The following is a 25,812-nucleotide window of genomic DNA, read 5'->3' on the forward strand; positions in this document are numbered from 1 at the left end:
GGGTTTTATTTGCACGCGATGTGCTAACGCGAGGACCTGATCGCTTATGAGTTGTGAGCTGTGGAGTGACTAGGGTTGTACTTCTAACCTTTCAACACAAGAGAAGAGAAGAGAAGAGAGGCTCGAATTCACTCTCCTTTGCCTCCCGCCCACTGCTTTGCGCTCACCACCACACCCGCACTCTCTTTCTCACTGAATCTCTCTCTCTCCCTCAAAACTCAGAAACAATGCCTCCAAAAGCCTCGAAATCGAAGGAAGCACCTGCAGAGAGACCCATTCTTGGTCGATTCTCATCTCACCTCAAGATTGGAATTGTACGCTTCCTCTTTTAATCCATTTCCAGATTCATTATTCACTTAGCCTCTGTTTGGTTTCCCAGAAAACTCACCATTTTTTGTTGATACTTGTACTAGTTATAGTTTTCTGAATATGGTGTTTTGCTGAATTGTCCATGCAAGTTCATGCTTTTATTGATTTATTATACATTTTGTTTGAATGTATAGCATTGTGCTTCGATGATGGGACTAACTCTGAGCATATCGCAGTGTATTTATTTGTTAATTGTTTTCTTATAGTCTGTGTTATAAATTTGTGAACTTTGATGTGTTTGTAACGTATATATTTAATGGGTCTTATTGATTTTCTCAGGTTGGATTGCCAAATGTTGGCAAATCGACTCTTTTCAACACGCTGACAAAACTCGCAATACCTGCTGAAAACTTTCCCTTTTGTACCATTGAGCCCAATGAGGCCCGTGTTAATGTCCCCGATGAGCGGTTCGAATGGCTCTGCAGCTCCTTCAAGCCGAAGAGCGAGGTTTGTGACTCCATTTCTTGAAGCCTCTTGAAGAGGAGAAAAGGGTTGCTGGAATATTCCTTCCCCTTTTAAAAAAATACTTTTATTTAGTTTTATATGAACCTCTCAATCTGATTTACGTATGCTTTGCATTAGGGATTAAGTCTTAGTTATTTAATGAAAATACTATCTGCAATTAGTTTATTTGATGGAAGAATGTGGAGAGAAGGATCAGATTTCAGTTTTTAGTTTAAATGGTTTTAATATATGTATAAAAAGTACAATTTGATGGAATTCATATATGGACTTAACTTGAGCCTTATTGTTATTTCAAATTCATGACACAAGCGTTTTTGTGGGAGCAAAATCCTCAAAACTCAAATCCATCGTGGTTGGTTAAATTTGCATTAATTGATTTAGACTAGACCAATCTATTAAAAAAAATGAGTTTAGACTAGAAATTGTTCTTCAAATCTCTTGTTTTGAAATCGTCAACTCCATATGCAACGGTGAAGATTTTTAAGATGAACCATGATTAATAAATTTCACCTCCCCATTATTGAGCTTAGGCCTTCTATTGCGTTCCTGTGAGGTAAGATTTACCAAAAACCTGGTGATCTAGTGGATGCTGCATTCTCTTTATGTATAATTCCTCACCTGATTAGTCCTCTTTGTCCCTTGTTTGGCCTAGAGACATCCTGACATTCAAAGACCCTTTAAATTGTGAAGGTGGCTAAAGGGAAAAAGAGTTGAGAGATTTTCCATGTTTTTAATATAAGGTGTTAATAGAAGTTATAGATCTCTTTCTTTTCTTTTTTGGTCCTTTCTTCTTCTTTGAATACCAGTAACCTATACAATATAATTTATGATTTGCCAAAGGGAAGAATATTTGGTATAAAGCCCCTATTCTCTGGTGAATGATTTGATATGATGAAGGTGGTGGCAAGAAGTGTCCAAAGTTAGGAAGCAGTTCTCTTTACTTTGTCAGAACCCCAGATTTAAAGATTGTAAGAGTGTGCCAGTATCATGAATACCTTAAATAATTAATCACAAAGGAACTAAAACTATAAGACAAGGACCTAGAAAATTTCAGGATACAAGCTTTTGACTTTTAAAATGAGCTTTGCATATTGTGACTAATCTGAAGTTATTGAAAAGTGGAAAGTACCTTGCATGTTCTGAATCAATTAGGTTAAGTTTAATTTCTTAGAGGCCAAATGGCGATGGAAAGTGGTGGCAGTGTTACATGTAAGAGAGTACCTGTCGATGAAAGATTCATCCAGAATATAATTAAAAAACCTGATATATACACTTCCATGTGGATTTGTGAAAATAAAAAAAAAGGATAAATAAGTTTTTATTTACTTTGTTATTTGTTTGTTCATAATTCTTAACTTGTTCTTTTACATATTCATGTAATTCTGTGTTCAGGTTTCAGCTTTTTTAGAGATCCATGATATAGCTGGACTGGTGAAAGGTGCTCATGAAGGACAAGGGTTGGGCAACAATTTCTTATCTCATATACGAGCAGTTGATGGCATTTTCCATGTTTTACGTAAGAAGCTTATATTTTGAATAGTACATGTATGAATGTTGCATCTACTTTTACAATGTACATGCTCTACCAATTTGTTGAATCATATATCTATGGTTTATATTCCTAGCAAATATTATGGTTAATTCTGTTGTATTTATGTCTTTCAATGATCTTGATTCTTGTATGTGTGCTTCCATTTGTGTAATTGGTTTTCTGCTTGGTTTAAAATTAAAATAACATGTCATCCCTATAATTGTCACCTATCGAGTATATTATTGTTGTAATATTCACTTCTACTTTCCTTTTTTCCCCCTAGGTGGATTTGAAGATCCAGATATCATCCACGTTGATGACTCCGTGGATCCTGTAAGGGATTTAGAGACTATTAGCGAAGAATTGCGGCTAAAGGTATGCATTATATTTTTTAACTTCTTGTATTGACTATCAGTCATGAGTTTAGTATTTAGAGCTACTGCTTTCTTTCATCAATAGTTTTTAAATGCATGCAAATCAAGTAGAACATGGCTGATTCCTGCATTGGAATTTATGATTTATATTACATTCAATAAAGTCTAAAGTTGGTGTCCTTGAGATGTATAGATGATGGGTGTGTGTGTGTGTGTGTGTGTGTGTGAGGGATTGGTGTCATATTGATGCATAACTCTCTGAGTATATTAAAGAGAGCAAAAGAGAGGAACATATTCTTATATCCGCAAGAAGATTCCTTCCCACCCTCAGCTTGTTATTAAATGGTTTGGTACTTGTTTCATGGCACTGATGGCAGTATAAAAGAACATTGGATTGTGGCAATTCTCTCTTCTTGTTCTTTGATTTACGAATCAAGACAAAAGTTCAATGAAAAGAGTATGTAATTGTTTCAAGTACAGATTGTTCATCATTGTGAACATGATGTACTTTTTTTTCAATAAAACTTCTATTACCTATCAAAAAAGAAAAGAAAAGAAAAGAGTATGGGTCCTTGTCTATATAAGTTGGATTTGTGCATGCATGCTTAAGCTTGGGATGGGGTTTGACTAATTCCAAGCCTAAATATGGAGCCCCAGACATGTTCTAAAGTTAATTTCTAGCACTCTTGATGACCCTATAAATAAACTGTTATGGAACTTTAGCTCAATTTTCTTTTTATAGAAGATTTTCTTGGTGAAATTCACATAGTTAATTGCAGAATGTGGTGTATTTGGAGGGAACAGAATGCTAGAAGTTTTGAGGGATGTGAATGGTCTTTTCTTAAGATTAAATATTTCTTCTGTCTTACTTTGCTGGATTGGAGTGTTGCTTTTCAATTTGTTCCCTGTTTTACTTTTATATATGTGTTAAGAGCATTGTAGTTTGAGAGTTTGATGTACCGCTCCCTGAGTACAACCCCCGTGTACTTGGGACTGTTTATTCAATAAAATTTCATTACTATTAAAAAAAATTGATTTAGTTAATTATAAAACTTATTTGGAAGAAGATGAAATTTTACTCAGTTCTAACCTTGCTGGCTGCATTGCAGTCTTTGGCCTCTTTAGATATATGCAAATATAACCATAATGGCTGGTCATTTTGCCTCCTACTTTTGCTGGTTCCACATGGTAGTAAGGGACCTAGAATACAAACAATGAGGATTGGGAAACAAATTGTTATAGTTTATATGATGTTGTATAGGTCTTAGACATTGGAAACTCGGGGCATAATGGCGTTGCTAGCTGCAGGTATTTAGAAGTCTTTTGTATGATTCATAAGATACACAAAATGACATCAGGTAATAAAAGCAAACTCATATATGTGATGGTGAGTAAAAATCTTAGGAGTAACATATAGTGCATCGTGAACTTGATAAGTTCATACCCTTCTCATCTTTATACCACTTTCAATGTAGGTATTATTATTTGTACCTGCATTTCTTCATTGGCAGTTTTTTAGTGTTTTGATGGTTATTTCTCCTAATTATGATTTTGTTAGTCTATAAATTTCTTTGTTGAACATCCCTGTAGAATTGCTCCTTTGTTTTTTTCCAACTTACCTATTTATTTGTCCATATTTGAAGAAATTTTCTAACCATGTGCCTTTCACGTGACTTATATGTAGGATATTGAATTTATGGAAAGAAGAGTAGAAGATCTTGAGAAAAGCATGAAGAGGAGCAATGACAAGCAGTTAAAAATAGAGCATGAGCTCTGTCTAAAGGTTTGTGTTTCGATAGCGGGAAACAGTAATGCTTACTTGAATGTGCAACCTTTAGTCATGTGTGGTAACATTGAAGTAGCTGAAGATATTATCCATACTGTACAAGGTTTGTTTAAGACATATTGGTTGCGTTGTTGCATCTATACTGATTACTGAGTCAAAGTATGAATTATTTTACAGCTGTAGTAAATTCACTTTTAGTTTTTGTGTACAAACACATTTATTTCTATTTCCCTTTGTAAGTATTTACATATAAAATGTGATTGCACTGCTTTCCAAATAAATATATAGTTAAAATATGTATACATGAATGGGAAAACCCTCAGATAAGGTATGAAAATGGGTTGTAATCATTGGGAGAGTTCTCTCAAGTCCTTGATTACTTTAGACCATCGACTGAGAACATGAAATGAACCAATGGTGCCTGAGAGAATGCTACAATTGTAAAAGTTTTTGACTTATAAAAAAAATTGTTAAAGGTACTTGATTGCCTTCCATAATCCAGGGATAAAAAAAAAATGAAAAATCAAACTCTCTGTTAAAGCATGAAATCTGATCCTTGAGTGCATCTTTGTTTAATCCTTTTCCCGTTACATAGACTCTTAAGGTTTTGTAGATGATGTATTTTTGTACTAATTGAGCATGCTTGCATTCACAAAAGCTCGTTTCATACAGTCGGCAGTGTGTCACAAATATGGTGTTGTTAAATTTCTACAGGTCAAGGCATGGATTACTGAAGGAAAAGATGTCCGTCTTGGGGAGTGGAAAGCTGCTGATATTGAGATATTGAATACTTTTCAATTGCTTACTGCAAAACCAGTTGTGTACCTGGTGAGTTGTCTTTTCATGTTAAGATAAATTTTCTTAATGGTCCTAGACTAAGTTAGCTATGCTTGTCTCATAATAGATCTGTCTTTTGCACCTAGGCCAGCGTAAGCGCAAACTTCAAGCACATGCTTGATTGAAATGAAGTGCAAATTTAAAAATATAATGTAAAAAATTGAAAAATAATTATTAATGAACATTATAATGATCAAGTGACCAACTAATCATATAAAAAATTGAAATATAACATTTTTTATGTTTCTCTAGTGCTTTACAAAATATACATAATCATTATATTTGTTATTTGATATTATGATTAAAATAAAGACATTAAGTACATGGTTGAATCAAAACATTCCCAAAAGGCAAAGGCCAAAAAGCATTAGAATGTCAATTTATGATTTCTATGTCTAACAAAAGCAATGCAATTCTAAAATATTTAATCACTATCCTCGCAATAGAATGTCAAGTAATGATTTCTATGCCTAACAAAAGCAATGCAATTCTAAAATATTTGATCACCATCCTGGCATTAGAATGTCAAGTAATGATTTCAATGCCTAACAAAAGCAGTGCAATGCAATTCTAAAATATTTAACCACCATCCTCATTGCGCATAAGACGATCATAATTGTCATCTCAAGATTGTTTGGCCTAGGGAAAGTTCGTCTTGCTTGAGTCTTCTTTGATGAGATGAGCTGTCTGTGAAGTGTCTTTCTACATGGAGTTTTACATCTTTTAGTATGTGTAAAGGGGTGTTAGTGGGGTTGGGGTCTTGGAGTGGCTGGGTTGTTTATGTTAATGGTGGCGATATGGCTTGAGGAAGGAGGGATTGGTGATTCACAGTGGGTCTGGGAATTTGGTAGATTCTGTGTTTGGTTTGAAATCTGGGTTACTGTAGTGTGGTGCGGTGATGCTTCAAATAGATCTGTGTTTACTTTGATACCAAAACTGATGCAGGACAACCAAAACAAAACTGAAACAACAATAAAATAAAGGGATATGACCTAGGAGTCAACACCTAGGTCTGGCTTGGAGTCAGCACTAAGCGGGGAAACCACTAGGAGTCAGCACCTAGGGTAGACCTGAGTCAGCACTAGACCAAAGAAAGACCAAACGGACATTTTTTCATTCATCAAAATATCAATTATCTCCTCAAGGAGTACAATAGGATGCTTATAAAGGATTGTTAAACCCTAATTCTAATTGGCTAGGAAACCCTAATTGCCTTGGAAACCTTAATTGCCTTATTATAAAAATAACCTTGCTTCCAAATTAAAATACTAGTAGCCCAATAAACTAATAGGACTTAAAACATAAAAATACAATTGACTTGCAAACATAAATAATACTAAATAATAATCTTCCCGCATCATTAGGTGTATGATATCATATCATAAAATTGAGTTTTGTATAACAAATCAACATTGATTATCAATAGCATTACAATATGACTGCTATATTTCACATTTGTTTTTTTTGAAAAGCTTGTTTTTGTAAATGCACCCCGCTTTAGAGGCGAAAAGGGCTAAGCTTCTTGTAGTTTGCACTTAAGCACACTTATAGCTAGCGTTTACCTTCAGTATCCTTGGCCTCAGCTTGGATGGTAAACGGGTGCTGGGGCGTGGGTCTTAAGAGCCAAAAAGAAAAAAAAGAAAAGAAAAAGGATCTCGTCAGTTATCCAATGGCTTTTCTTATAATCAGATTATTTATTGGCAATTATGGCTTTTGACCCAAATGTAACTATATAATAATGGACTGTTCAAGCTAATGTTCTTTGGACCAAATGACCTCTTCCCCTCCCACAATCAAGGGGTGGTGGATGAGGTCACATGTTCAATTTTGTACAATGCAAGTTTTAGTTTTCTATCAAAAAATTATGGACTTATCATTACATATTTATATATAATTGTAATAAAACTCTTTTGGTTTGCATTTCTTTGTTTTGTCAAAACTAGTCCCACAGAAATACTTAAAAAGTCTTTAAAAGACTGTTCTTTACTAAAATGATTCTTACCTATAAAAAAATAAATTGAGCAATTTAAGAATTATTACCCTATAAAAAAAAGTAAATTGAGAAATTTAAGTTTGTCCATGATTCTACTACCAATTATGCATCTTGAAATCTCTTAATTTGAGTACACGTTTCTACTATAACTGTTTTTAACTTCTCCCAAAACTCTTAAATGTTTAAAATATCCTCTTCTCAAATTGTGTTGAATCTAATTCAACAACAGTGTATGCATCAAGAATTGCTGAGGAAGGAGAGGAAAAAAAATAGTGTATCTTTGAAATATATAATGGGGTTAAACTCAAGTATGGTACATTAGGTGCAGTACATTATGTTCTCCAATTAGTTGCAGTGCATGGAATTTAATTGTCTTTAGAAATGATAACAATGCTTGTGTTTTATTGGTCAATTTTATCAGGTGTTTGAATTTTAATTGGGGAACCTAACGTGTTGCTACCTAAGTTTTGCACTATATATAACTATATTGGCAGACACCTCAACCCAGATAAATTAACAACTGATCTGCCACTGTGGTCCAACATTGGTCTGTCAGTCTCTGGGTTTCTGGTCTTACTAGTAGAAAACAATTAGAAATTTCACTCTGCAGTGTTCCTCTTATCTGGTGACCAATAAGGGAAAAGCATTCTGTATTTGCTGAGATTTTAAGATATGGTAGAGAGATATTGTTGTGTATAATATCATAGGAATGAAGTCAGGGTCATATCCATGTTATGGTTCTTGGCTGTTTTTAGGATGAAAACTGTAGTGATGATAAATAAGGGATGGAGGATGTGGTCATTAGTTTAATCTGTATAAGCATGTGATTGTGTTTTCCTATCAAAGAAAGAAAAACTAATGTGATCTTAATTATATCCTATTTTCTCTGCAGGTTAACATGAATGAGAAAGATTACCAAAGAAAAAAGAACAAATTTTTGCCAAAGATTCATGCTTGGTATGTCCTTTATTTTCCATAAATTAGTATTTTTCCATAAATTAGTATCTTGACTTTTCATTTCCGATGTGCGTCTGTTTGTTGCTTTCATGACGTCTGTCTTTTTGCTTGTGTGCGTCTATTTGTGACTTTCATGATATGTGTCTTAATTATATCCTATCTTGACTTTCTATAATGTGAGCTACCTATCATAAATCCCTCTTGCGTTGAGTTTGGAGCTAATGTGCAAACATCAGGGGGTGTTTGGTAGAGGAGTTTGAGTAATGTTGTTTGGGTGTTTTTGATATATGTGTGGGTGAAAAAGTGTGTGAAAAAGTGTGTAAGTGTGTTTAAAATGCTCAAAAGGTTGCTTGAAATGCCCTACCAAACGGGGAAGTATTTTATGACACTAATGTGTGGTTGTGGAGTCTGTGTGAAGAAAAACCTAATTATGATTTTAGCAAATTCCACAGCTGGCCATTTTAGCTAAGCTGAGCTTACTGCATCAGTGCATCTAGTAGACGTAATGATTGCTTACTCTAGAAAGCTTTAAATGCCAATGACGTTAATGGTCTAATGGCACCTCTCTAGGTACTTAGTAGTTATTACCTAAGGGAGAAGGGGGTCTCAGGTTCAAGACTCCGGGGGGCAGGGGTGGGGGTAGATTTAGGATATTTCTAACCATGGTTTAAAAAAAGGAAAAAAAGAAAGCACTAGAGGAGTAACAAAGCAAATTTTATATCTCCCCTCTCCCCCTGCTTCAAATGACCATTCTTTGTGTTCTGTCTACACTGAATATTTTTCTGCTATATTTTCCTTTACACCTTGATAAAACTGCAAGTGAGTTCATCTCTTTCTTCTCCTTCACCACCAACACCCCGCCCCCATCCCTCAAAGCCTTTTAATTTCCTTCAATTTCCTTAAGAATTGCTATTTGTGGAAAGGACTAAGAGTCACATAATTCCTTTTATCCTCAGGGTACAGGAGCATGGGGGTGAACCAATTATTCCTTTCAGTGGTGTGTTAGAGAGGAATCTTGCTGATATGCCAGAAGATGAAGCGGCAAAGTACTGTCAAGAGAACAATGTTCAAAGGTATGTTTTCACTGACGAGGAAAAGATGACTGCTAAAGTTTTATGTAAATGTTTAGCTATTTGAAAGAGGAATAGCATTATGTGGTCTGTGGTTGCAAATTTAACATTAATTTGAAAAGTTAATACTAGGAATGTAGAGCTGATGCAAGATATATTATGTGAACTTGTGTTGATTAACCAGCGTAAACCTATCAGCATTTGATTACTTCACTTATCATATTCTTGTTAAAGATGAGAATAAAATAATATAAAGAAGCGGAAGTAAGAAAGAGAGAAGAACAGAAGGGATTGCGTGGTTTGGCCTACATCCACAAGATAAAGCCCTAGTGGCTACATTCTTACTGAATAATCAAGTCAACTTTTACAGTGAACCCTTAATAGGGTATATAGAGACTAGAAGCTTGAGTTAGCCTTATATGCTTACAACATAATTGGGCCTCTTGGGCCTTTACAATGACATAAACCTAATACCTTTACTATTCTCTTAAGATGTAAAGGGACGTTGCAATTTCTCCCTAACTTTCCTGTAAATTATAATGTGTGGTACCCAGTGTTTTGTCTTCTTCTCTCTTTAAAAACTTCAATTAGAATATCAATACTTCAACCTTGAGTGATAGCAGTCTGTAAGGTGTAATAATGAAGACACTTTTTCCTTTAGAAGTTTTCATATTTTCTCCCCTCCAATGAGAAATATTGGGGAGATTGTGTGAGAATACATGGATGAAACTGGCTTCCAGTATTGATAGAAGTTATTTGTAAGTGGAGGAGAAGGGACTCGTTATGGTTACATAATTGGACCTGATTGTGTTAGGTTAGGAAATCTTGAACTGGAGCACTTCCGGTTGCTGATCTCATCGTCTTATCATATTTCCTGTGGTATTTCTATCTGAGGTTTTCTTGGAATGGGCTTGAAATTATTGTAAGTGGTTGGAATTTCAAATTTTGTCCGAAACTTTGGTTCTGAACATCTGATACAATTGGTTTGGTCACATCCCTGTTCTTGACCTCTGTTTTAATGATTATTTCTGAACTCTGGCTTCAATCACTTTCACTAAGTATTGAGTATTGACAGTTAAACCTACCGCACAAAATATTTTATGGGCATTTTAAAGTCTTCAATCACTATTCTTAGGAAATATCCAATTTTGCTGGACTTTTAGATGATTTTGATTGGTCATATATCCAAAAGATTTTCAAAAGTATGGTGATACACATGTATCAAGGAACTCTATTATGGAAGAAATGTGTTGGTACCTGTTGCTCTCCCAGACTCATAGAACTGTGAACAAATTACTATGGAATCTTGGTATATGGGTTTATTGTAAAATTAATGAAGTTCCGAATTTTGAACATTTGTGGAGCAAATGGCTGACATGCTTAGGACTTTCAAAGACAATGTGGGGATGACTTCACAGTTCATTCACATTAATAAGTTTTTGGGCAGATACCACTTTTGGTCCCTAAAGATTGCCACAATTTTCCAATTCAGTCCCTGGAGTTTAAAAGTAGCAATCAATCCTTGAAGTTTGTAAAATGATCCAATTTGATCTGCATGCTAATTTGAGCACTAATGTATCATGTGGTTGGGCACATTTATAATAAAAAAGGGTTTGTATAGCCTAAAAATTATATGCTATCTATGCGGGTGGATTAAAAGTACCACGTGTTGTGATGGCTTACTATTACCATGTGGAATTGATGTGGAAAAAAAGGAATAAGATTTTTCACTTTCTAATTTGAGTTTGCTTAATATATCTCTACTCCATGTTTGGGTGATGAGAGAATACAATAATATAAGAAGGAAAAAAGGGTAATTGTTTTACAAAACTTTAAACACCAAATTGGAAAATGGGACAAGCTTTGAGGACCAATTGGGTATTTTTTCAAACTTTAAGGATTTGATTACTTCTTTGGAAACTCTAATGGGGCAAAATTTAAGTACCAAAATTGATATGTAGAAAATAAGAGTAAGACGAAGTTGTGATCTGATATGTGGAGTTCAAACTTTTTACAGAAAGACACATGGACATGTTATGTTGTGCCTTTGTCCTTTTTCCATTAGACTGTTATGTCTAATTAAAGAGTTTGTGTTGTTTAGTAAATCATATCTGTGCTGTGTTTAGGTCACGTTCCTTGGCCGTGTTCTGCAGTATTGCTGTACTAGAGAAAATCAGAAATTACAGGGTGTTTTAAGTCCTGTGAAGACTCTGGCGTGTATATACCTCTAAACTTTCAATTTGCATCTGACACTGCCAATTGAAGGGCTTAACTTTGTGTATATTATGTGAACCTTTTGTTAAATTACCGATTATCCCAAAAATTTAAGCTATTAGGATATGGTAAACTTAATCATTTAACCACATTCTTCTAACACTCCCCCTCATGTGTGGGCTCAAACTACTTTTTTATAGGTGGGGCCCAATACATGAGAATTTAAATGGAAGGTAGAGTGGAGTAGACAAGGATCAAACTTAGTACCTCTTGCTTTGATACTATGTCAAATTACCGATTTTTCCAAAAGGTTAAGCTATTGGGATATGGTAAATCTAATCATTTAACCATATACTTCTAACACCTTTCAATTAAAGGCTGGTTTTTCTTTGAGCAAGCCTCTCCAGCAACCACTAAGGAAGTGTTGTTTCCACTGAGTATCTCAGCCCTTCTAGTTTCTTAAATCATTTTGTCCATGTTGGTTTGTGTGCTTCCAATTATTTGTTTCTTTTGTTTTGTCTTAAACTCTTAGACTACATATCCAAAAAAGACGTTTGTAGATAACTATGACTAATACATTCTACTTTGCTGCAGTGCCCTTCCAAAGATCATAAAGACTGGTTTTTCTGCAATTAATCTTATATACTTCTTCACTGCAGGACCTGATGAGGTAATATATCTTCCTTAGTAGTTCTTATTATCATTATCATTTTTTTGGTTACCTGCTCTCTTTCTTTAGATCTAATGAACCATTGGATTTGAATCAACCAAGACCACTCCATCACCGTCCATATTTGATGATTTGAACATTATTTTCTCCATTTTATGTTCTTCCTGTCTATAACTTTGCTGTACCATATTCCTCATCATTGCTTTGATGAATTAATGGCTGAATGTCCAAATAATTTTTATTTTGTAGGTGAAATGCTGGCAAATTAGAAAGCATACAAAGGCTCCCCAAGCTGCGGGGGCAATCCACACTGATTTTGAGAGAGGATTCATTTGTGCTGAGGTTGTTCCTAACCCATTCTTTGGCAGTTCTCTTTATTCCAAGTATTATTGTTCACTAGTATATTGCCCGTGCTGCATGGCCTGTTTAAGAATTATATGTAAATAAATTGAAACTATATCAATAACTAGTGAGTACATGAAACTATTATTGAATTTTATCTAAAGTAAATTAACTCTCTTAATAAGTAATGAGTCACATTACAAAACACATTAATTTTGTAATGTATATGTAATACATACATATACTGAGCCACTTGGTGCAAGCATTGTGTGTAATGTGTAAATTTTACTAAATTGGAACATAAAATTAAATTATGATATGTAATCAAAATAATTAAAATTGATATAAGATTTTAGTTTAAATTACTTGATACTTTCTGTAATAGAATTTTAGTTGAAGCCAAAATTCAAATTTCTTGAAGGTGGTAAATTGCCTAAAATTGCCTCCAACCTGCCCATTCTCAAATTAATGATGTGGATTTTCTGGTTATTTTAGGTAATGAAATTTGAAGATCTAAAGGAACTCGGTACTGAGGCAGCTGTAAAGGTATATACTTCACTCTTTGAGATATCGTATGTGGCTATAAACATTTACTTCCACCTGGCCATTGCTAGTTTGCAACCCAAGTGAATATGCAACTCTTTGTTTTTTGGTTTTATTTTTGTTGGTTTTGGGGGTCAATTATAAGCCTATTCGTCCTATGGGTAACACAAATGAGAGGTAGCTTTCTCCAATCCCTAAAAATCGGTAATATTAAGAGCACATAAATTTGTTTTAAACAAAGTTAGGATAAAATAATTGAAAATCTTGTCTTGGATCTCGCACTAAAAGGTTAAGTTTGATGGGTTGCAATGGGCTAAGCAGTGTTAGGCATTGCATGGGCTTCAGAACTGATTGTGGTCTAAGATTCCTTGGAGTTAAGAGTTTTTATGAGTATGGCAAAGAGTGACATATGGTATTCTAGTGAATATAAAATGTACTGCAAAACGAGTAATTATGAGATGTTAGGATTATAGAAGGCTTAATATGTACTTATATAATAAAAAAGGCTTAAATATGCTTCGGTGTGATTTTATTTTTGTCCTCAAGAAAATTTAGTATTTCATTTTAGTCCTTAAATCTTTTAAACAGCTTGTCATTCTCATCCTTGCCATTATCTGGCTTACAAAATTTGCTAAGGTGGCTGGCGGGATGCTTATGTGTTATATAATTTTTTGTAAAAAAAAATTGTCATCGAAAAAGCCACATCATCATCTTAATTTTAATTAAAAAAAGACACATCAACTAAAAATTTACTCTCAAAATAATTAAATTAAACATTGCAAATAGATTAATTTCTTTTCCTGTCCTTCATTTCCCAACTTTCATGGCAACCAAGCACTGCATGCACACACTTTCTGCTCCTTCCTTGGCAACCAAACACCCTCGTGTGTGCGCATACACACTCATTTCCCCCAACTTTCTTGGCAACCAAATACAGCACAGTCTCACTCTGCCAATTTCTTGGCAACCAAACACAATGCACGCATGCTTTCCTTGCCACTGTCTTGTCAACCAAACACAGCACGCATGCTTTCCTTGCCACTGTAAAACGCCCAAATCACCAACTGGCAGGCTCCCAAATTGTCAAGCAATAATCACCTAAAAACTCAAGAAAAACCCAAACATCTAATTTATCCAATTGGCCAAGCTTGTAATCCTGATATGCCCATGGCTGAACCAACCTGATTCACCCCCTACTCATTCAATCAACCACTTGCTTTGGAATCACACTTACCCACCCATCAAACTCACTCAAACACCTCTAGAAATCTACCACCATCCCTCATAGAACTCCCATTACCAAACCCATGTCATAAAGCTGAAACCCACATCTCAATCCTCAATGACCAAGGGAGAAAATAATAGAACCAAGGAAGATGGAGAGATAACAAAAAGATAGGTCAGCCATGAGGGTTAGAGGAGGGAGTGGGTTTTGGTCATAGGGGAAGAGAGAGAAAAGCAAAGTAAAGAAGAGGAAAAGATGAAATCGGTAGGTTTGTAGGTGTAAATGCTTTGTTGCCTCTTATCCTCCTCATGGATCCTCAAGATCCACGTGTGACAAGTTGGGATGCTGGGTATTGAGAGGGTGATGGGAAGATGTTTGGTAAGTGAGAAAGAAGAGAGAAAAGATGTAGATAAAGAAATGGGGAGATTAAGGGAAATTGATCGTGAATCAAGATTCTAGGGATTGAGTTGTTGGGTTTTTATTTTTATTTTTTTAAATCGAGGAAGGAAGATATGGGGTTTGTTTGTTTGTTTGTTTGTTACTATGGTATTTTTTTTTTTTTTTGATAGTCAACACAAAATAGCTTTCATTAAACAGAAACCTGGTTCAACAAAAGAACATCTCTATGCACTTGGCATTGAATCATTGGTGGTGTATCTTCTACCCACACTACACAATCAGAAATAAATTTGGCATTTTGAGCCATTACATGTGCAGCCCCATTTCCAGCTCTACGGACATGGCTTGCTCTCCACACTTGAACCCATTGCTTCCACCGACTAGCACCAGCAATAAGCCTTTGGATTGAGGATGGCGGCAAGCACTTACCCAGCAAAGCGTTTGTGACTGTCTGAGCATCTCCTTCCAGGATTACTTGCTTCAAACCGAGATCTCCTGCTAGCCTCAAACCCTCTTCAAATGCTTTCGCTTCGACTTCCACCGCTCCTAACGGAAGATTCAGCCTCTTACTCATAGCCCCCATGATTTGGCCTTGATCATTTCGAATCACAACTCCAATTCCACAGCTATTAGTCTCCTTAAACACTGCCCCATCCACATTAGCTTTATACCACCCCTCCCTTGGCGGCCTCCAAGCTTGAGTTCTCACCTCCACAGGAAGCTTTTCCTTTGTATTCCCTGATCTGAATTCCTCCACCAGCAACTCCGCCTCCTTGACAATCACCTTTACTGCCTTGCCCCGCCCTTCGAATTTCAAAGAGTTTCTATTCTTCCAAATACACCAGGCCGTAGTCGCAAAGCACTCCCAATCTAACTCCCTTCTCCCTTCCCAAAGCTTCCACACAATCTCCATAAAGTCGCGGTGATCATTTCTGAGCTTAGGCAGCATCAACTTTGACTCTCTCCACACAGCCCCTGCCGCCTCACAATCCCATAGAGCATGCCCAGATGACTCTACCCTTCCACATACCCCACACGCTTCCTCAATGGGAATTTTCCTAAGCTTTAGACAGTAGTTCGTAGGGAGGATATTCTTACACGCCCTCCACAAGAAGTGCTTTACCTTACTAGGACAGTGCAGCTGCCAAAGGAACTTCCAAAACTGCCTGCCCTTACCTGGATCCGACACCCCACAGCCTTCCTCTTTGCTTCTTCTTTCACACAACCAGCTGCACGCCACCTTATAGGCGCTACTTACTGTGAACCTCCCATTTGGAGTCCAAGCCCAAGTCACCGCATCCTCAGGTAAAGAAAGGCTTATTGGAATACTTAGGATAGTTTCCGCTTCATGGGGAATAAAAACACTCCTCACCAGATTTTTGTCCCAGCCCCCCTCGTGCTGATTTATTAGACTCCACCATTTCCCCATCAAAATCTTGAGGTTTTGGACTAAACACCTTGAAAGAGTGAGGAGTTGGCAGCCACCTATCCGCCCAAATCCGCACCTTCTGCCCATTTCCTATATTCCACCGCATACCCCTCTCAATGATCTCCCTAGCTGCCAGCAGACTCCTCCACGTGTATGACGGCAAATTTCCCAGTTGTGCCTCCATAAAATTGTTACTTGGGAAGTACCTAGCTTTTAGGACTCTATGAGCAAGGGAGCACGGGTTTTGGGAGAGCCGCCACCCTTGTTTCGCCAACAAAGCCAGATTAAAAGCCTTCAAATCTTTGAAACCCATCCCCCCCTCAGCTTTTGGCTTGCATAATTTCCCCCAAGCGATCCAAGCAAGCTTTTTTTCTTTATCCCTTTGGCCCCACCAGAAGTTTCGCACCAGGGAGTTTAGCTCGCTGCAAAGGGAGTCGGGTAGCATAAAACAATTCATCGTATACGTCGGGGTAGCTTGAGCCACTGCCTTTATCAAGATTTCCCGGCCTGCAGTGGACAGAAGCCTTCCTTTCCAGCTTGCTATTTTCCGCCCCACTTGATCCTTTATACGATTAAAAGCTTTCCTCTTGCCCCTACCAACCAGTGGAGGCAGCCCCAAGTATCTTTCGTGTTGGTGGATAATCTCAGCCCCAAACAGCTCCTTTACCCCTTCTTTAACCTCCACCGCCGTGTTCTTACTGAAGAAGAGAGAAGTCTTCTCCTTATTTAGTTTTTGCCCGGACTCTCTTTCATAGTCTTCAAGGATTTTAGTGACTTTTAAACCCTCTTCCATCGACGCCTTACCAAAGACTATACAATCATCCGCGAAAAGAAGATGAGAGATCCTTGGCGCCCTTCCACATATTTGCACCCCACTCACGGCCTCCCCACTCCCATTTCTTCGCAACATGGCCGAGAGGCCCTCCGCACATAGAAGAAAAAGGTACGGAGAGATAGGATCTCCTTGCCTAAGACCTCTAGTAGGGACAATCCTTCCCCTTGGCTCCCCATTAATTAAAACCGAGAAAGAAACAGTAGTCACACACATCATCATTAAGGATATCCATCGTTCCCTAAACCCCATTCTTCGCATCATCGCCTCTAAATACCCCCATTCAACCCGATCGTAAGCCTTGCTCATATCGAGCTTAATTGCCATTAACCCTTCCTTCCCCTTCCTCCTTTGATTAATGCAATGCATAACCTCAAATGCAACAAGAACGTTATCTGTGATTTGCCTACCAGGAACGAAAGCACTTTGAGCTTCGTCCACAACATCCGGGAGTACCTTCTTCAACCTATTAGCAAGAACTTTGGATACCAATTTATAGATCACATTGCATAAGCTAATTGGGCGATATTCTGTAATTTTTTGGGGGCATTTTACTTTGGGAATCAAACAAATATATGTATCATTAACTCCAATTGGCATAACACCCGTTCTAAGAGTATGGATAACACTTTGAACTACTTGAGGCCCAACCACATCCCAATACTTTTGGAAAAATATTGGGGACATACCGTCCGGTCCCGGAGATTTTGTTGGATGCATTTGCATAAGGGCTTGCCATACTTCTTCTTCCTTAAATTCCCTTAAAAGGTCGTCATTCATGGCCTCCGTTACCCTCCTGCCCACTGCCCCCAGACTCGCACCAAACTCAGTGGGGAAAGTAGAACTATAAATCTTCTTGAAATACTCCAGAATAACTTCTTCAACTTCCTCATTGTTTTCTCTCCACCTCCCCTCAGAATCAAATATTCCTTCAATTTTATTCTTCCTTTGTCTATTGTTCGCTGTTGCATGAAAGAACCTTGTGTTCCTATCACCATATTTGATCCACAGCGCCCTTGACCTCTGATTCCACATTATCTCCTCCCTCAACATAACTTCATTAATTTCCTTTTTTAACTTTTGAACTTCCTCCACCGACTCGTGAAGTAAATTCAGCTCTTCCAATTGTTGTAACCGACATTGCTTCTGCTTCAGAATTTTATTGACATTTCCAAACACTCGCCGGTTCCAATTCTGGAGTTGAAACTGACAGCATTTCAGGCGTTTCTGAATAGACAGCTCCGGATTACAAACCAAAGGATCCCAGGCCCTTTCAATCACCTCTCTACACCCCTCTTCCTTAGTCCACATCTCTTCAAACATAAATCTTCTCCTAGCTACCTTCATTGTTTCTCTCATTCTAATCGATAACGACAGCAAACAGTGATCCGAGGCCGCCATTGATCGGTGAACTACTTTCGCCTCCGGAAACAAATTCATCCACTCCTCATTAGCTACCATTCTATCCAGCCTAACCAAAGTTCGTTGATCTCCAATTCTCCCATTACACCAGGTGAATCTTTGACCCACAAAACCCAAATCAAACAAACCACATTACTTAAACATTCCCTAAAACATTCCATCTGTCTAGCATCCCTCTCTAACCATCCTAATTTTTCATCAGAATTCAATATTTCATTAAAGTCTCCAAACACAACCCAAGGCATATTGCACTGTCTATTTAAAACTTCAAGTAAGTTCCAAGAGATAGGTCTCATACCTGCATCGGGGTGGCGTAGAATCCAGTAGCACGCCATGGCACAGCTCCGTTGCTTTCGCACACCACCACGTCGATATGCGAATTTGAGCAGCTTTTGAACCTCACATCAACTCCTTCTCTCCAAAGCATCGCCAAACCCCCACTCCGGCCATCGAACGGCACCGTAATGCCCTGAGTAAGGCCCAGTTTGCGTTGGAGCCCCTTGATTCTTCTCTGAGAAGCTTTGGTCTCTGCTAGAAAAACCAAAACTGGATCGCCGTTCTTCACCTCGTCGGTGAGCGCTCGAACCGTCGGAGCCGATCCCATTCCCCGGCAGTTCCAAGCTAGCGCCGTCATTTGGCTCGGCGGTGCTGCCTTGCAGCCACCGCCACTCCGCCATCCATGGTACGCTCATCCCCTGGTTCTTCCTTGCTCAACCCCTCACTCTTCCTACGTTTGAAGGCTTTAACATTTTGGTCAATCTCTCTGAGAATTAAGTCTCCATCTCTTTTCCTCTGCAATGGGCCCAACGCTTCCTTCATTTCCTCATCCGGCCCAGCCCTTATTTTCCTTTTCCAGTGCCCACTAGTCGGACCCAGCTTGTTTGCTACCCAACCCTCCTCTGGGTCATACTGCATGGCCATCGGACCATCCTTATTCTCATCTAATCCCAAGCCCAAGCCCACCAAGTTGTCTGTCTTACCCGTCTCATGGCCCTGCCCAAATTCGAAATTTGGGATAGTCTTGTCTAAATTTTCAGCCCTTCCCTGTTGGCAAACATCTTTCCCGCCACTCCCGTTCCCAACCTCCCATTTTTCCTTTCCTACCTCCACTAGCTCTCCTGTGTGGATTCTCCCAATGTTCTCTGCCAACCCATTCTCCCCCTTTTCCTCAGTAGTCACTTCACCCCCACCAGTCAAATCACCCTGCTTCTCCTGCCTACTCTCCCCGAGGCTTATAGCTTCCAGTTCTTGAGTTTCACGCGCCGCCCCTTCCCTCACTTCATCCCTACCCTTCCGCCCAGCCTCTGTGGTATTTTCTTTATTTTTCATTTCACCAGTAGACTTCTTCTTTGCAAACCCGAAATCCCATCCTCCCTTCCTTATTGGTTCTCCCCTCAACCAAGCTCCATATTGGAGATCACGTTTCTCCCCTGCTTTGTCCTTCCCGGATTCTTCCAAGCAATCCTTTAAGTCATGTTCTAAGAGCCCACACCTATAACAAAAGTTCGGGAGGCGCTCGTATTTGAAGTGAAAGGCTTGGCTGTGAGTTGTTTAGTCCGGCTATGTTTGCTTTTTCGGACTTTATAGACAGCAATTCTTTAGTTGATTTACCGTTAGAGGGTGCTTCCTACACTTGGTTTAGAGACTCTGGTCTTCCCTCTATGTCTAGAATTGACAGGGCTTTGGTTTCTCTTGATTGGGAGGAACATTTTGAGAATGTTTCCCAAAGGGTGCTTCCTCGTGTTATTTCAGACCATTGCCCGCTTTTGTTGGAAGCTGGTGTTGTTCGTCGTGGTCGGAGTGCCTTTAAATTTGAAAATATGTGGTTGAAAGCTGAGGGTTTTGTTGATAGAGTTCAACATTGGTGGAATGGGTACAGTTTTGTGGGTTTACCAGGTTTTATTTTGGCTAAAAAACTGAGGGCTTTGAAAGCTGACTTAAAAAAATGGAATAGGGAGGAGTTTGGTGACTTGGCTCTTAGGAAAAAAATTTTGTTGACTGAATTGTTGGGGTTAGATGCGAGAGAGGAGATGCTGGGGCTTTCAGGTGAGGATCAACTCCGTCGTATTCATCTCAAAGGAGAAATTGAACAGTTAGCTTCCCTTGAGGAAATTTCTTGGAGGCAAAAATCTCGAGCTTTGTATGTGAAGGAGGGAGATAATAATACTCGTTTCTTCCATAGATTAGCAAACTCTCATAGAAATGCTAATCACATCAAGAAGATCGAGATGGATGGTGTTCTTTATGAGGATGAGGCGGAGGTGCGCTCTCAGGTAGTTCTCTTCTACCAAGGGCTGTATAAGGAAACTGATTTGGGGCGCCCTTCTATGGATGGTTTAGATTTTGCTTGTATTGAGGAGGAGGAGAGGTTGTCCTTAGAGAAGGAGTTCACAAAGGAGGAAGTTCTCCAGGTCTTAAGGGAGATGGAGGGTGATAAAGCCCCTGGTCCAGATGGTTTCACCATGGCTTTCTTTCATCATTGTTGGGGTGTTGTGGAAAAGGAGGTCATGGAGTTTTTTGATTTTTTCCATCGGCACTCTATGTTTGAGCGGTCCTTGAATGCTTCTTTTCTTACCTTAATCCCTAAGAAGAGTAATGCTATTAACATTAAGGACTTTCGCCCTATCAGTTTGGTGGGCAGTGTGTACAAGTTGTTGTCCAAGGTGTTGGCGAACAGGCTGAGGGCGGTTTTGGATAAGCTCATCTCCGAGACTCAGAATTCTTTTGTCGGTGGAAGGCAGATTCTAGATTCAGTGCTCATTGCAAACGAGTGTCTGGATAGTAGGCTCAAGAGCCGGTTACCGGGGGTGGTTTGCAAGCTTGATATTGAAAAAGCTTATGACCATGTTAACTGGGAGGCTTTGTTTTATCTGTTGGACCGGATGGGTTTTGGTTTGAAATGGATAGGGTGGATTAAGGCTTGTGTTACATCTGTCCGTTTTTCTGTCCTAGTTAATGGATCCCCTGAAGGTTTCTTTGGAAGTTCTCGTGGGTTAAGACAAGGTGACCCTCTATCCCCTCTTTTGTTTCTCTTGATAATGGAGGTTTTGAGCAGAATTTTGAAGAAGACTGAGGAGTATAACCTTATTCGGGGTTTTCTTGTGGGTTCAGTGAATTCTGTTGGTGTGCGGATTTCTCATTTGTTGTTTGCGGACGACACAATCTTATTTTGTGATGCCTCTAGGGATCAGTTGTTGTCCATAAGGTTGGCGATGTCTTGTTTTCAAGCATTTACAGGTTTGAAGGTTAATGTTGGGAAAAGTGAGATTGTCCCTGTTGGGGAGGTGAATAATATAGCTGAATTGGCTAGTATTCTTCAATGTAGAGTGGGGAGTTTGCCTATGAAATATTTGGGAATGCCGTTGGGAACTTCGTTTAAGACTGCTTCGATTTGGAATCCTATTTTGGAGAAGATGGAAAAGAATCTTTCAGGGTGGAAGCGTCTCTATTTGTCTAAAGGTGGTAGGCTCACATTACTTAAGAGTACTCTTTCAAGTCTTCCAACGTATTTTCTATCTCTTTTCACGATTCCTAAAGCTGTGGCTGCTAGAATGGATCGTATTCAGAGGAATTTCCTTTGGGGGTCTTCTGAGGGGAGCTTCAAATATCCTTTGGTGGCTTGGGATAGAGTGTGTTTACCTATTAAATTGGGTGGTTTGGGGATAAGAAGTGTGGCATCTTTTAATCAAGCTTTATTAGGTAAATGGTTGTGGCGGTTTGGGCATGAAGTTACCCATCTTTGGCGAAGAGTAATCTCCACAAAATATGGTGAGGGTCACGGGGGGTGGTGTACAAAAGTGTGCAGGAGGACTCATGGTTGTGGTCTTTGGAGAAGCATCCATGAAGGGTGGGAGAGTTTTTCTAAGCATTTGTCTTTTATAGTGGGTGAAGGCACTCGTATCCGCTTCTGGCATGATAGGTGGATTGGAGACTATACCCTAAAAAACCTCTATCCTGAGCTATATGTCTGTTCAGTAGCCAAGGATGCATGCATCTCTGAGGTTTTGTGGACTCCGGAAGGAGGTACTTCCAGAGTGTGGGACTTAAGGTTTTTTAGAGCTTTTGAAGATTGGGAGCTAGCTGCATCTTATTCTCTTCTTCACCGTATCCATCCTCGTACTCCTCGGGGGGATAGGAGGGATACGCTTCGATGGCAGCTCAAAAGGGATGGTAAGTTTGATACCAGATCGTATTACCAAGCTATTCAGGGTAATCATAACTTCTTTTTTCCTTGGAAGGGTGTGTGGAAACCAAAGATTCCTAAGCGAGTGGCCTTCTTCTTGTGGACAGCTGCGCACAATCGGATTCTCACTTTGGATAATCTCATGCTTAGGGATCGCATTTTGGTAAATCGGTGTTGTATGTGTTGTGGTGATGGGGAGTCGGTAGACCATCTTTTGCTTCATTGTCCTGTTACACATTCTTTATGGTCCTTCATGCTTCAAGCTTTTGGTGTGCATTGGGTTATGCCAAGAACGACGGTGGGTTTGTTATCTTGTTGGTATCAATGGCTTGGGAAGCACAACTCGAATATTTGGAATTTGATTCCAGGGTGCTTAATGTGGATTGTTTGGTTGGAACGTAACCGTCGCTCCTTTGAGAACATGGAGAAGACGTTGGATGAGTTAAAGATTTTATGCAAGCGTAGTCTTTTTGAGTGGGCTCGTTGTTGGAGCTTTACTGATTCTTCGTCTCTGTCAGAGTTTATGTTTTCCCTTAGTTTGTCTTTCTGATATCCTTAGCTTTGGTTTTTGTTGTTTGTTTTTTCTGTTTCTTGTTGTTCATCATCTTGAACTTCTTGTTCTTGTATTCTTCCTCTTTTATATCATTTCTCTGATTACTTATCAAAAAAAAAGTTAATCTTCCGACCTCTGATCAGTTTCCGGGTAACGTCTATCTCGACCCTTACCCTTAGACAAGTCCCCCATTGAACCCCTGTTTCTTCCACATCAACTTCAATAAACTTCCCAATGCTCTCTCCAATGGCTTTTCCGGTTTCCTTTGTTCTGCTCTTCAACAGAAGATTATATATTTGCACCCAAAACGGAGACCATTTCAGCAAGATATCCTTTGGATTTTTATCACCTTCAAACTCTTGAAACAACACTAACTGTTTTTCATAGTGCCACGGCCTCATGTCCATGACCCGTCTTTTATCCCGTTCATCTTCAAACTCCACCAAAAATAGTTCTTCTCCTATAACAGAGAGCTGAATGCTCTTATTTGGTTTCCAGAGCATCCTAATGTTTTTTCGCAGCGCCTCTACCATTAAGCCTTTCCTTGACAACACCTTCATGAACACACATTTCTTCCCTCTCTCCACTGCTGCTCTCATACACTCATCTCCCAGCGAGATGCTTTCCTCCTCTTCCTCCGTAACTTTCAGTCTCTGCCATAAAATCTCCAACTCCTCTGCCATTTTCCTAAGAGAAGCACACTAGAAAAAACCACCCCTGACCTTACTACCCAAAGGCAGAAGGTCACTTTACTCCCACAAGTGACTGTGGGACTATTCCTGCTTCCACGGGCCTAAGGCTCGAGAGCACGATAGTACTTTCACTGCGCAATATAATTATCCCGTTACTATGGTATTAGGGTGATATGAAATGTACCATCCCATAAGAAGAGTACTTATGGGATGGTAGAATTATTAAATTTTATAGCTGAAACATACCTATTGTATTGAAAAGGGCCATGTATTCTTTTTAGTGTGTCACATCAGCATTCAATATACCACGTATGCACTTTCTTTAACGGCATGTGGACATAAGAACTAAATTGATACATTTTAAATCTTTTAGGATCAAACTTGTAACTTTTTAAATTTGAGGGATCTAAATTGAATTTAGAATAAATTGCAGAGGCCAAAAGTGTATTTTAGAGAAATTTTATTGGTTTTTATTTAGAATTTATATTGAGAGGTTCCTTAGTCAAATGGCTTTTAGATCCCAAATGCAATCAAGATGCACTTGATATCAAGCAGAAGTTAAATTTGTTGTATTTTTTTTAATTTTTCAGTTGATTCAACTTTTGAGGACTATGATTGAATTCTGTTCTAATTTGGCAATTAACTCCTTTTTTTGGGTTTATTTTTCCAACAGGCGGCTGGGAAGTATAAACAGGAGGGTAAAACCTATGTGGTTCAAGATGGAGACATAATATTTTTCAAGTTCAATGTTTCCGGGGGTGGGAAGAAGTGAGATACGTTTTCAATAGGCCATTTAAATTATTATTTTGTTGAACTAGATAGTGTTCTGAGTTTATATTACTTGTAAGCTTTTGTAACCAAGAAAGGGAAAAATAGATAACATGCTTGTCTTCCGGTTTGCAGTTTGTTTAAAACTTATTTTTGTTTAGTAGAAGTTTTGTAAGAGTTTGATACATAAAGCAATTGACTGCCAACTTCTAAGATGCAAGATGTTTTTTTTTTTTTAAAATGTTTCCATGAGGAGGAGAGTTTGCCATACTTTTAAGCCTGCCCGCCATTACCTTTTTAATTGCAAAATAGAACTTTAAGGCCTGTTTGGATTGAGATGGAGGGAGGGGAAGTAAAGGGGAGTAGAGTAAAGTTGACCAAAAACTAGGCATTTCTAGCAATAAGAGATAGGCATTAAAAATAAAAAGTCATGAGCATATTCTGTTCAATTGCTTTTGGCATATCTGTGGACTTTTGCCACCGGAATGGAACAAATTTGAGTGAATAGTTGACCTCACCTCAGCTGGAAATCACATTTCCTAGTACGACTTTCCAGACAAAAAGCTTAGGAAATGGCATTTAGTATGAATTGATTTATGATATTGATTAGGCATTTCTAGCAATAAGAGATGGGCATTAAAAATAAAAAATCATGAGCATATTCTGTTCAATTGCTTTAGGCATATCTCTGTGGACTTTTGCCACCGGAATGGAACAAATTTGAGTGAATAGCTGACCTCACCTCAGCTGGAAATCACATTTCCTAGTACGACTTTCCAGACAAAAAGCTTAGGAAATGGCATTTAGTATGAATTGATTTATGATATTGATATTGAGTTGGAGCGCTGTTATAGTTTTCCAGACAAAAAGCCTAGGTGACTCCCGTGACGGCTGCCTAACATGTAGGATACAGACATAAATTCTTTTTCTTTTTTCACACTAATTTCTCAGGACTTATTAAGGTAATAAGTTGATTGGAATAGCATTTTCACAAGATTTTATACTTGACAAAACTTTTGTTGTGCACCAAATATAATAGGTCACATGAGTAGTTATCAGAAAGAGATCGTAAAAATGTCAACTGTTGGTGTTTTAAAAATTAGCTGCGGGGCTCAAATTCTTGGAACCTGATATGTCATGCAAACGTAAGAAATATTT

At 38.4% G+C, this 25,812-nt stretch overlaps 1 protein-coding gene across 1 annotated transcript; it reads left to right on the forward strand.

The window, feature by feature from the left end:
• Positions 1-16: 16 nt before the first annotated feature.
• LOC115989735 (obg-like ATPase 1) lies at positions 17-24,869 on the forward strand. Its single transcript, XM_031113568.1, has 12 exons — positions 17-314; positions 649-816; positions 2,227-2,350; positions 2,649-2,740; positions 4,424-4,522; positions 5,240-5,353; positions 8,248-8,312; positions 9,269-9,385; positions 12,191-12,266; positions 12,516-12,608; positions 13,104-13,154; positions 24,560-24,869. Exons 1-12 carry the CDS (start codon positions 228-230, stop codon positions 24,656-24,658), a joined length of 1,185 nt encoding a protein of 394 aa, XP_030969428.1. The 5' UTR covers positions 17-227; the 3' UTR covers positions 24,659-24,869.
• The last annotated feature ends 943 nt before the right edge of the window (positions 24,870-25,812 follow it).

This window comes from Quercus lobata, chromosome 5 (assembly GCF_001633185.2).
Source record: "Quercus lobata isolate SW786 chromosome 5, ValleyOak3.0 Primary Assembly, whole genome shotgun sequence".
NCBI lineage: Eukaryota > Viridiplantae > Streptophyta > Magnoliopsida > Fagales > Fagaceae > Quercus > Quercus lobata.

Bases quoted from the DNA above. Each gene is read 5' to 3' on its own strand.
- LOC115989735 (XM_031113568.1), top strand. From the start codon at position 228: ATGCCTCCAAAAGCCTCGAAATCGAAGGAAGCACCTGCAGAGAGACCC. The intron at 2,351-2,648 runs GTAAGAAGCTTA...TTTTCCCCCTAG, and splicing joins TGGCATTTTCCATGTTTTAC to GTGGATTTGAAGATCCAGAT. The intron at 12,267-12,515 runs GTAATATATCTT...TTTATTTTGTAG, and splicing joins TCACTGCAGGACCTGATGAG to GTGAAATGCTGGCAAATTAG.